This window comes from Manis pentadactyla, chromosome 4 (genome assembly GCF_030020395.1).
Source record: "Manis pentadactyla isolate mManPen7 chromosome 4, mManPen7.hap1, whole genome shotgun sequence".
Classification (NCBI taxonomy): domain Eukaryota; kingdom Metazoa; phylum Chordata; class Mammalia; order Pholidota; family Manidae; genus Manis; species Manis pentadactyla.
In genome coordinates this window covers 111,048,289-111,061,591 of record NC_080022.1, presented here as the reverse complement: position 1 = coordinate 111,061,591, position 13,303 = coordinate 111,048,289, and the positions used below count along the sequence as shown (strand labels likewise).

The following is a 13,303-nucleotide window of genomic DNA, read 5'->3' as shown; positions in this document are numbered from 1 at the left end:
AGATGACAAAGCCTCAGGCCTAATTTAAGCCGCAGGAGACTAACATTTATGTATGAGGAGGATACTATGATCCCCATTGCACAGAGAGGAGTGTGACTCAGAGTGGCTGAGGGAGATGCAGACACACACAAAGTCCTGGCAGGAATAGAGTCCTCTTGTCTCCAAAGCCAAGATCCATTTCACTGAGTGGCTTTAAATATAACTTCCAGGTAAGGCTGAAACTACCTACCGCCAGGGTATCTCCTCCTGCTGCACTGACTTGTAAACATCCCACCCTGTCTACCGTATTCGAGACCAGTGGAGGGAAGGGCTCAATGTCCAGACAATGCCCCTGACTGGGGAACCTCTTCTGATGCCTCAGAGCTTGCAGACCAACATTTTAGTAACTTCATTCCCCCTGCCCCCCATACCTATTTAATGGAAAAGGGGGGAGTCAGGAAACCTAGGTTTGGGTACTGGTTTCATTACTAGTCTTTGGCCTTTGGTCAAGTTACTGAATTTCTTTAGGCCTCAGTTCCTCCACATACTAAATGGTGAGAGAGAAACTGCCAATTCCATCAACCAGAAAGTTAGGGGAATGTATGAGACGACTTGTGAAAGTCCTTAATTGCCCTCCAGGGCTGATGATTGAATAATAATAAGCTAACAAACATATTGCCTGATGTAAGGGAGCATGCGATAATCACAAAAATGAATAAAAACCCCTGCAAAGAGGAGCAGGAAAAAGGAAAAACCCTTTTTCTGGAGATGTCTCAAGATTAAAGAAAGTGTTGGCCACATTTGGAGTCTGAAGATGGGAGTTGTCTTGGCTTTTTCTGGTACCTGTCAAGTGAAGGAGGGGGTCTCTGTTTTCCCAGCCCTCTCTCCCTTCTAATCCAATAATATTTTCTTAACCTCTTTTCATTTACCATACTAATACCTATAGTTCAGACTGATACAGAAATTTATCCTTTTAAAATGTTCTTATATGTCATTTCTTTAAATCTTTAGTTCTACCTTGTGCGGTATACAGCATAAATATTATTATTCCCACTTGGAAAAGGAGGGAATGGCATGGCAAATCAACCAACTAGCCCAAGTTTACACAGCAAGTTACTGGCTAAATGGATTAGAATCCAAGTTATCCAATTTGTCTACTGTTCACTAACATCTCCTGTACTCACTATCCTTATTTCCCACCGTGTTTAAAAAGTGATTTAAAAAGAATGAGAAACTCCAGATCTCTGTGAGGAAACAGAATGCCCCAGTGTACAAATGGTACAGGAGACACCACCAGAGGTCTCCCCACTCAGGATGTCACCTGGGCATTGAGTTCTTCCCTTGGGTCTGGTAGACAGGATGGATGTTCACACATCAATGCAGGAACATGCCTGCGTGACTTTTTGAGGACTTGCTGGCCAGGCAGATGGGCATGGTCTGGATTTGTAGTTCAGATTCCAGTTGATGGGAAAAATTGATTTATGACTTGCCCCATCTCATCCTTTCCTCTCCTTTTAGTCAATAAATATTTGAATGTTTTCTATATGCAAGGACTGGGGCCCTTGTGTGCTGCATCCAGCAGGGGCTGGAGCTCTGTGGAACATCAGGCAGAGGGACTGCTAAACAATCAAACCCTCCAAAGGAATTTTCAGATTCCAGAACAGATGTATGTGGGCTGGAGAACCTTCCCTATTTGCTCCTTAAGATATTACATAAAGCTCCTTTTTTTTCTTCTTCTTCTCTTTCAACCTGCATTGCCTCCTCTTATCATCCTGCCCCTACCTTCCCTCACTTTGTCTCCCTTTGTCCTATTACTCACACCTCCTACCATATGCCATACTCTTCCCCTGCCTTTTTTTAAAAATTCAATTGCATGTTTATTCAAAAATGTTTTTGCGTCATTATTTTGAGAAATGACACTGGGAAAGACTCTATATGAGTCTATGGAGGATTCCCATCTGCTGACCAGATGCCAGCAAATTAATTGGATTCTGCTAATAGTTAAAATGATAAAATTATGTCCACTGCCTTGTCCTTTAAGCTAACTTCATTCTCACCAGGTGAATCTCATGGCACCTGAATTGGAATGTATGAATTGATACTGTTTCCAAAGACCAATTCTTAAGTGAGAAATCTGAGTAAGAACTTACAGGTTCCTTTTTTCATTTCATAGCACTTTCCTTCAGTGAGCTTGATGCTATACACACACACACCACAAAAATAACTCAAGCCAAATTTTCTCCTGGGTGGAGATAAAATCCTGGGAGGACTTTTGATGGGGTTACCTCCCTAACTGTATCGCCTGGATAAGACAACTGCCAGCAGCTTTATTCTTCAGTTGACTGTTTTGTAAGTAACTTCACTAAAGGGAGAAAGAAGGGAGCTATCAGAGATAAGGACTTGTGAATTGCTGCCTGCAAGTTCACTAGGCAGGAACTGTTATTCAGACATTTGTGCAGCTAAAAACAGGTATCTTGGCTTTTGTGGAGTAAATGGGGCATTTCAATCTGTAGAAGAGCAGTCATTTAAAGCATATGAAACTTTAATTAAAGTGATGTTTTTACAGGGAAAAATAAAGGGCCAGTAATAATGTAATCAGCCCTGTAAATCTTAAATAAAAATACACGTCTGATCCTTAATAAAGAAATGACAACTTCTGGCATCAAACATCCTGAGCGTAAGGCTCATTTCTCAGACTTCTTGATGCTGTTATTTGAGCAGGCACAATGCAAGTGAGTAATGAGGAGAATGATACATGAAAAGTCTCTGTTCTTATTCTTAGTTCAAAGAGTTATCTTACCAAGAGTAAGGGAAGACAGGTAATCCTGCTTGTAGGAGGGTTCTTTTTATTTGAAAAGACTACAGAACTTGTAAAATGCTGCATCTAAAATAGTCTCTCTAAATGAGGGCTGAAGGCTGTCACACTTTTTTATTATAAACAAATGAATTAAAAAAGATATACCTCGAGGGACTCCACCTTCCTCCCCACCAAGGCATGGAACTTAGATCTTAGCTCTTAGCTATAATATGGACAAAAGCCTTAGGGCTTCACATGAGCATAAGGTAAAGAAGCAATGACTGAGAGTTGAGAGGAATGGGGAAAAGGGAATGGAGAGAATGACCTTTAGCTTTTTGCTCTTCTTGAGCTGTGGATTAGAAAAGTGGGAGGGTTGACAGCAATCCAATCATTTTGTGTAATGATTTTGTATCCCCAACTTACAAGAATCAGTCTTATTTACTATTATTCATCAAATTCCATTGAGTGTTTACAATGTTCCAAGTGTTTTATCTGTATTATCTCACTTAATCCCTACACTCCAATGAGGAAGGTACTTTATTACTCTCATTTTATAAATGAGGAAACTGAGCCACAGAGACTAAATAACATTCCCAAAAGCCAGAAAACGGTAACGTTGATTTGAGCCTAGGCTATCTTTTTTTATCAACATAAAAGATATTTAAAAAATATATTTATATCTATCTATATAGATATAAAGGGCTTAGAACAGGGAGGCACTGTGCTATGGTGTTTTTGCTATGGTTTGAGGATGCCAATCATTTCCTGGCATTAATGACATCTTCACTTTCCACTGCTTTCAAGAGAAGTGAAATTGACATCAGAATTTATTATCTGCCTTAACATACTTTAAATATCCTTTGGGTGGACGCAATGCCTTCCTTATGTTGGGTGTAAAGCCCCCTCATGCCTCAATTTCATGAATTTCCATAAATAATTATTGACCCCCAAAGAAACAAAAACAAATCATTTGTATCTTTTCACAAAATGCATTTTTATTGTAGTCACACGTGGTTTCTCAGTGCCACAGAGAACTGCAGTGTAGGGACCAACCTACAGAAACATGATGAGTTTTCAGAAATGAGTTGTGCAGGGATGTGGTTAATAAAAAAGTAAAAAGGGTCAAGAGAACAGAGAGTGTGTAGCATGTGCATCAAATGATTACTTTTTAAAACTCCTTTAAGCTCTGATAACCCTTTTCTCAAGGAAGATGCCAACAAATCACCAGAACCTGCAGTGGACTGTACTGCAAGTACAAGGGATACAGTTATTTATTCGACAAGGAAGCGGTGGGAAAAGTGCGTTGGCATAGGCTCAGACTTATTCTCAACTCATCACTGGGTGTCTTGGTGTTTGTACCAACAGCTCAGGAATGAGCAGGCTACTTGGAGGTGGGCTGTAAAACAAACATAAAACCCCAGGCTCTTCTCCAACACTGCAGGGTACTGGGCAAAGCCTGTGGTGAGGCCAGAGGAAAAGCTGCACGGTTCTCCTCACCTCTCCATCACCATTTCATCTTCTGCTTGCTGACCTCGAGGTAACTTGAGAGCTCTCCTTGCTTTGGCTGTGTAGTCCAGAAGCCAGAACTTCCTCTAGGAAACTGAGCAGTAGATCTGAGGTTACGTAAAGGAAAAAAAGAGCATCTCCAAAAAGTAGAATACCTTGCTCATGACATTTAAGTAGATGAAAAGGTACCATGAATAGTAACAGTGTGCCACAAGTACTAGTCTGATATTTGGGTGCAGAATAGAAGCATCAGTTGAACACTAAAACATCCAGACTAGAAGGACAGCCCCTTTTGAGCTCTTCTCCAGGGTTCTGTTTTTTAGCATTAGACTTGTAAGATCTGTTAAGACTAATACTTCAAATGTGAAATTTCTAGTTAGGAACCCAGAAGTTTTCAGGGCAGGGCTACTATATTAACGTAAAACTATGTTATATCAGAACCTCTTATCTACATCCTTGAAACTGCCTCAGAACTTGTATTATGCCTCTAGTCTTTTCCTTTTCCAATCTACTTTCCAAAGTGGCACCAAAGTTAATTTTCTAAAATATAGATTATATTCTATTGCACACTCTCCCTTCTTCTGCTTTAAAGCCTTTCTTCTGCTTACAGAGTAATGTACAGATTGAAATTCAAGGCTCTTCATAATATAGCCTAGTAATAACTAAAATGTATTTATTTTGTTCTGAGAACTGTTTTAAGCCATGTGTACGTGTGTGTGTGTATGAAATTGATACTGTTACCCTCATTAGAAAATGAGGAAGCCCAGCTACAGAGAGGTTAAGTGACCTGCCAAGGGCACAACAGCTAGTAAGTGGCTTGGCTGGGATTCAGACCCAGACTCTGGAGTCTGTGCTTTCAGCACCACACAACACCGCCTCTCATTTGTCTGACTCCCTCTCCCACCACACAGCCTGTGTGCCATCCATGCCCATCTACTCCCTGTTCTCTAAACATGTCATGAGCTTTCACACTTTGTGCTGTTGCTCTTATTATGTCCTACGTCTGAAATGATAGACTACCCTTCTCTGTATGATGAAATCCTTTTTGTCCACTAAGGCTGCAGATTAAGTCACCTTTTCTGTGAAGCTTTCCCAAACTCCTCCATGCTGAACTAATCACTCCCATCACAATTCTCACTTTGTCCTAGTGCTGCTTTAGCCCTGTATTATTATTAGCTAGGTCCTCTACATATTATTGCTGCCAAAATAGACTGAGCTCCTTAGGGTGGGTCTAAAACTTACTCAGTTTATATCTCCAGGGCTTAGCGCAGAGGCTGACATCTAGTAGGTGCCTGATAAAGGTACACTGAATAAACAAGTTAAATAAAAATAGCTACCCATTGGCAAGAGAACCTTCTCTATAACATAGGAATTTTTTTGGCAGTGTTTGTAAGTATGCTGGATTCTTAGGAGACAAATGTGTAGCAGACAGCAGGTTGGAGGAATGACCAGGCACCGTATCATTACCATTGTTTTGCACTTTTAGACCTGGAAGTCTGGGCTTAGAGAATTTAAATTCCAAATGCCATTGTAAAAGAAAAAAATGGTAAAAATGGTATGGAGGGAAACTAGTAGAAGCTAAATTCATTGATTCTTCTACTAATATATAGGCACCTCTGTCTGGAGACAATTGGAGGTCAAACAAGTGTCAGGAAAGGAGATAGCATTGCTCTTTGGAAGGATAACCCAACAAATCTTTGATTAGTGACTTTTAGTAAGAATGAAACAAATGGGCTGTGAAACCCTGTAGGAATTTATCAGGTGATCTTTCCTTCACTTCAGATTCTGCTACATGTGCAAATGAAAGGAAAGAGTAGCTTTCCTGAAATTATATTTAAAAGATCCTCTGTATATCAGCAAGACCCCACATGCTTGACTGCAAGGAGAAAACACTATATTTGCCAAGTCTAATTTTGTTTCCTAGGGCCATTGTGAGTTTTTAAAAAGTATCTATTTAGGGACTTTGATGAGTCACTGCAGAGTGCTTTAGAAATTATGGACGATGAACATGTTGGTATCTGTACCCCAAATTTAGGCTGTGTTTAAAAACAAGAACAAAAGAATGATTTTTCTTTTTTAGTTTTGTTTTAAATCAGTCTCACTTAAAAAGCAAACTCAAAAATCCCCTTCTCCTAGGTACTGTAATCCCATTCAATTCAGCTCAGTTCAATTCAATTTAACAAGTGTTTACTGAACATCCATTATGAAGTAGGCACTGGCCAAGTGTACAAATAATACTTATTATGATTCCTACCTTAAAGGGCCACTCACAGACAGATATGCAGTCAACAACTCAATGTGAGACAAGTTTTAAACAGAGATGGTCCCAGGAGCTAACTAATGGGTTTACTCTACTGCTTGTCTTGGTTTGTGATGTCAGCAGGGTGCCTTCCCAACTCCATGGAGAAGAGGAAGGTACGCAGAAAAAGCCAATTTAAAGAAGTCAACCTCAAAAAGTCTTGCATCACACATTGAAAAACAAGTTTCTTTACTTTTAAGTCTTTGGTAAGGGACTAGACACTAACACTTATACAGATTTTAAATTTTAACTGTTAAAGTAATTGAGCTGAAAAACTGTTTCTAAACAAAGCTATATATTATAACTATACTCTCTTCCTCTTCTTTCACTATATTCCACAGATAGAAATTACATGTGAATCTCTTATGATACCAAAGACGTCAAAGGAATCTAGAATCAAATATGAAGAGTGGTATAATGAAAAAAATGAATGGATTTCTGGGGAGCAGAGAAATAGAAGAAGACTTTCTGGAAAATAATGAGAAAACCCCCAATATATTTGCCTTAATGGAGTAATAAGCTTCAAATCATAGCCAAATGCTTAGCTAGAGATGCTAGAATATAGGAGTGAGTGAGAAAGAAGGATACGATAGAACTTTGAATAGCTCAAAAGAAAAAAAGAACCTCTCAAATTCTGTGCTTCCAGTTTTCAAGAGCCACTAGTATGTTTCATACCTCTTTGCTTTTGCATGCATTATTCACTCTGCCTGGAAGGCTGCCCCATCCCTCTCCCACTTTTAAAACCCAACTCTAACATTATCACTCCTCCAGGAATTCATCTGTCCATGAGTTTTTTGAGAGCACAAGTAATATGTGAATATGTTCTTTTTATAAAGGTTTTAAATATTACACAGAGCTCAACTCTTCCTTGATTCTTCTTCTCTCCATTACTCTTTCCAGAGATTACAATTTGATCAACAGCTATTTGTTAAGTCCTACCATGTGCCAGGCAACGTTCTAGAAGCTGAGAATGCAGCAATAAGCAAAGTAAAGAAATTCTGTCCTAATGGAATTTATATTCCAATGGGGAAAGAAGAGAATATAAACAATACTAGTAAGTAAAATATAATAATAATAACACAACAATAATGGTAATCACCTATTACTTACTACATATAAGGTACAGTTCTATTGAGATAGAAACAATCCCACTTAACAAAGAAATGGAGGCATAAAGCAGTGAAGGCCTTATATCTTTAAAAAATTTTTTTAAATTAAGGTATTATTGATACACGTGAAAAACAATGTGGTTACTACATTCACCCTTATTATCAAGTTCCCCACCCCCACCCCATTGAAGTTACTGTCCATCAGTGTAGTAAGAACACCACAGTCACTACTTGTCTTCTCTGAGCTACACTGTCTTCCCTGTGAGCCCCCCCCCCACACCATGTGTGCAAATCATGATACCCCTCAATCCCCTTGTCCCTCCCTCCCCTTTGGTAACTGCTAGTCCCTTCTTAGAGTCTGTGAGTCTGCTGCTGCTTAGTTCCTTCAGTTTTGCTTCGTTGTTATACTCCACAAATGAGGGAAATCATTTGGTACTTGTCTTTCTTCACCTGGCTTATTTCACTGAGCATAATACCCTCTAACTCCATCCATGTTGTTGCAAATGGTAGGATTTGTTTCTTTCTTATGGCTGAATAATATTCCATTGTGTATATGTACCACCTCTTCTTCATCCATTCATCTACTGATGGACACTTAGGTTGCTTCCACATCTTGGGTATTGAAAGTAGTGCTGCAATAAACATAGGGGTGCATATGTCTTTTTGAATCTGAGAACTTGTATTCTTTGGGAAATTCCTAGGAGTGGAATTCCTGGGTCAAATGGTATTTCTATTTTTAGTTTGAGGACCCTCCATATGGCTTCCCACAATGGTTGAGCTAGCATACATTCCCACCAGCTGTGTAGGAGGGTTCCCCTTTCTCTGCATCCTCATCAGCATTTGTTGTTCTTGGTCTTTTTGATGCTGGCCATCCTAAATGTTGTGACGTGATATCTCATTGTGGTTTTTATTTGCATTTCCCTGATAATTAGTGATGTGGAGCATCTTTTCATGTGCCTCTTGGCCATCTGAATTTCTTCTTTGGAGAACTGTCTGTTCAGATCCTCTGCCCATTTTTTAATTGGGTTATTTGGTTTCTGAGGCATGTGAGTTCTTTATATATTTTGGATGTTAATTGCTTGTTGGATATGTCATTTACAAATATATTCTCCCATACTGTAGGATGCCTTTTTTGTTCAGTTGATGGTGTCCTTTTCTGTAGTTTGATGTAGTCCCATGTGTTTATTTTTGCTTTTTGTTTCCCTTGCCCTAGGAGATGCATTCAGGAAAAAGTTGCTCATGTTTATATTCAGGAGATTTTTGCCTATATTGTCTTCTAAGAGTTTTATGGTTTCATGACTTACATTCAGGTCTTTGATCCATTTCAAGTTTTACTTATGTATATGGGGTTAGACCATAACCCAGTTTCATTCTCTTGCATGTGGCTGTCCAGTTTTGCCAACACCAGCTGTTGAAGGGGCTGTTATTTCCCCATTGTATGTCCATGGCTCCTTTATCATATATTAATTGACCATATATGGTTGGGTTTATATCTGGGCTCTCTAGTCTGTTCCATTGGTCTATGGGTCTGTTCTGTGCCAGTACGAAATTGTCTTGATTACTGTGGCTTTGTAGTAGAGCTTGAAGTTGAGGAGCGTAATCTCACCAGCTTTATTCTTCCTTCTCAGGATTGCTTTGGCTATTTGGGGTCTTTTGTGGTTCCATATGAATTTTAGAACTATTTGCTCTAATTTGTTGAAGAACGTTGTTGGTATTTTGATAGCGATTGCATTGAATCTGTAGATTGCTTTAGGCAGGATGGCCATTTTGACAATATTAATTCTTCCTATCCATGAGCACAGGATATGTTTCCATTTATTGGTATCTTCTTTAATTTCTCTCGTGAGTGTCTTGTAGTTTTCAGAGTATATGTCTTTCACTTCCTTGGTGAGATTTATTCCTAGGTATTTTATTCTTTTTGATGCAATTGTGAATGGAATTGTTTTCCTGATTTCTCTTTCTGCTAGTTCATGGTTAGTGTATAGGAATGCAACAGATTTCTGTGTATTAATTTTGTATCCTGCAACTTTGCTGAATTCAGATATTAGATCTAGTACTTTTGGAGTGGAGTCTTTAGGGTTTTATATGTACAGTATCATGTCATCTGCAAAGAGGGACAATTTAACTTCCTCCTTGCCAATCTGGATGCCTTTTATTTCTTTATGTTGTCCGACTGATGTGGTGAGGACTCCAGAACTATGTTGAATAAAAGTGGAGAGAGTGGGTGGGCGTCCTTGTCTTGTTCCCGACCTTAAAGGAAAGGCTTTCAGCTTCTTGTTGTTAAGTATGATGTTGGCCGTGGGTATGTCATATATGACATTTATTATGTTGAGGTACTTGCCCTCTATACCCATTTTGTTGAGAGTTTTCATCATGAATGGATATTGAATTTTGTCGAATGCTTTTTCTGCATCTATGCAGAAGATCATGTGGTTTTTGTCCTTTTTGTTGATGTGGTGGATGATATTTATGAATTTTCTTGTATCGTGCTAACCTTGCATCCCTGGAATAAATCCTACTTGAACATGATGGATGATCTTTTTGATGTATTTTTGAATTCAGTTTGCTAATATTTTGTTGAGTATTTTTGCATCTATGTTCATCAGGGATATTGGTCTGTAATTTTCTTTTTTGTAGTGTCTTTGCCTGGTTTTGGCATTAGAGTAATGCTGGCCTCATCGAATGAGTTTGGAAGTATTCCCTCCTCTTCTACTTTTGGAAAGCTTTAAGGAGAATGGGTATTAGATCTTCACTAAATGTTTGATAAAATTCATCGGTGAAGCCATCTGTTTTAGGAGTTTTGTTCTTAGGTAGGTTTTTGATTACCAGTTCAATTTCATTGCTGGTAATCGGTCTGCTCATATTTTCTGTTTGAAGGTTGTATTTTTGTAGAAAGTTGTCCATTTCTTCTAGGTTATCTAGTTTGTAAGCATACAATTTTTCATAGTGTTCTCTAATATTTCTTTGTAGTTCTGTGGTGTCCGTAGTGAGTTTTACTTTCTCATTTCTGATTCTGTTTATGTGAGTAGACTCTCTTTTTTTCTTGCTAAGTCTGGCTAGGGGTTTATCTATTTTGTTTATTTTCTCGTAGAACCAGCACCTGCTTTCATTGATTCTTTCTATTGTTTTATTCTTCTTGATTTTATTTATTTCTGCTCTAATCTTTATTATGTCCCTCCTTCTACTGACTTTGGGCCCCATTTGTTCTTCTTTTTCTAGTTTCATTTATTGTGAGTTTAGACTGTTCATATGAGATTGTTCTTCTTTCCTGAGGTAGGCCTGTATTGCAATATACTTCCCTCTTAGCACGGCCTTTGCTGCATCCCACAGATTTTGTGGTGTTGAATTATTGTTGTCATTTGTCTCTATATATTGCTGGATCTATGTTTTTATTTGGTCATTGATCCATTGATCATTTAGGAGCATGTTGTTAACTCTCCATGTGTTTGTGGGATTTTTGATTTTCTCTGTGTAATTTATTTCTAGTTTCATACCTTTGTGGTCTGAGAAGCTGGTTCATACAATTTCAATCTTTTTGAATTTACTGAGGCTGTTTATGTGGCCTAGTATATGATCTATTCTTGAAAATGTTCCATTTGCTCTTGAGACAGATGTGTATCCTGCTGCTTTTGGGTGTAGAGTTCTGTAGATGTCCATTAGGTCCATCTGTTCTAATGTATTGTTCAATACCCGTCTCCTTACTTGTTTTCTGTCTGCTTGATCTGTCCTTCAGTGAGCACAGTGTTGAAGTCTCCTAGAATGAATGCATTGCACTCTATTTCCCCTTTTAATTCTGTTAGTATTTGTTTCACATATTTAGGTGCTCCTGTGTTGGGTTCATATTTATAATGGTTACATACTTTTGTTGGATTGACTCCTTTATTTTTATGTAACGTCCTTCTTCATCTCTTGTGACTTTCTTTGTTTTGAAATCTATTTAGTCTGATACAAGTACTGCAACTCCTGCTTTTTTCTCCCTATTGTGCACATGAAATATCTTTTTCCATCCCTTCACTTTTAGTCTGTGCATGTCTTTGGGTTTGAAGTGAGTCTCTTATAGGGAGCATATAGATGGGTCTTGTTCTTTATCCATTCAGTGACTCTGTGTCTTTGATTTGTGCATTCAGACCATTTACATTTAGGATGATTATTGAGAGGTATGTACTTATTGCCATTGCAGGCTTTAGATTTGTGGTTACCAAAGGTTCAAGGGTAAATTCCTTACTACCTAAGAGTCTAACTTAACTCACTTAGTATGCTATTACAAACACATCTAAAGTTTTTTTCTCCTCCTCCATTCTTTATATATTAGGTATCATATTTTGTACTCTTTGTCTATCCCTTCACTGACTTTGGGGGTGGATGATTTAATTTTGCATTTGCTCAGTAATTAACTGTTCTATTTACTGTGGTTTTATTTCCTCTGGTGACAGCTATTTAGCCTTAGGAACACTTCCATCTATAGCAGTCCCTCCAAAATACACTGTAGAGATGGATTGTGGGAGGTAAATTCTCTCAGCTTTTGTTTATCTGGAAATTGCTTAATCCCTCCTTCAAATTTAAGTGATAATCTTGCTGGCTAGAGTATTCTTGGTTAGAGGCCCTTTTACTTCACTGCATTAAATATATCATGCCGCTCCCTTCTGAAGGCCTTACATCTTAAAAGTGACAGAGCTGGGCTACAGACCCAGACAATCTGGCTTCAGAGTTTGTCCCCTGAACCACTATGCTACACTGCCTGCCTGTAGCAAGTTAGATGGAGAAAATGATATGAAGAAAAATGTAGCCAGTTTGAAGGAGAGTTGGAGGTACTGGTAGTGGTGTATGATTTAAAATCCAGTGGTCAAGGGAAGCCTCACTGAGAAACTGACATTTGAGCGAAGACCTGAATGAGGCAACAGAGCACCTATCTAGGGGAAGAACAAGTACAAACACACCAAGGGTTGGTATGTTCAGGAAACAGGAAGGAGGCTAGTGTGGCTGGAGTGAAGTAAATAAGGTGTTGGGTAGTAAGAGATGAGATTAGAGATGTTAAGGAAAGGGATGGAGGGAAGTGTGAAGATAAGATTTTGTAAGGCTCACGTATCATGTAAGATGATGGTAGGTGATTGCAAGGATTTTGATTTTTACTGAGTAATGGGAAACATGTGGAGGGTTTTGTTTAGAGATGTGACAGGAATTATGAAAACAGAGTATAGGTGTTAAGGTGAGGCAGTTGTAATAATCCAAGTGGGAAATGATGGTGGTGTGGACCAGGGCAGTAGTGGTGAGAGGGAGTCAAATTCTGGACATATTTTGAAGGGAAGGATCACAAGATCTATTGATGAATCAGGATATAGGTATAAAAGAAAGGGGAGTCAAGAAAACATCAAGGTTTTTGGCTTAAGCAACTAGAAGATTGGATATGCAATTAACTGAGATGGGAAGTCTGAGAGAGGATTCTGTTTAGGAAGAAGCATCAGTAGCTTGGTTTTGCTTATGTTAAATATGGATGTTTATTAGACATTCAGTTAAGGTCAATTGGATATAATATAGGCACACCTCTTTTTACTGCACTTCTCTTTTTTGTGTTCACAGATACTGTGTTTTTTTTTTCTTTTTACAAATTGAATG

At 38.6% G+C, this 13,303-nt stretch overlaps 1 protein-coding gene across 2 annotated transcripts in view; it reads right to left on the bottom strand.

The window, feature by feature from the left end:
- Positions 1-3,745: 3,745 nt before the first annotated feature.
- VPS45 (vacuolar protein sorting 45 homolog) overlaps positions 3,746-13,303 on the bottom strand; it is a 116,857-nt gene continuing 107,299 nt past the window's right edge. Inside the window, exon 15 of one of the 2 annotated variants that reach the window (XM_036905328.2) lies at positions 3,746-4,389. In XM_036905328.2, the coding sequence (XP_036761223.1) occupies positions 4,281-4,389 (109 nt within the window). In that variant the 3' untranslated portion in view covers positions 3,746-4,280. The remainder of the gene's footprint in view (positions 4,390-13,303) is intronic. The other variant, XM_036905329.2, reaches the window with a different exon arrangement.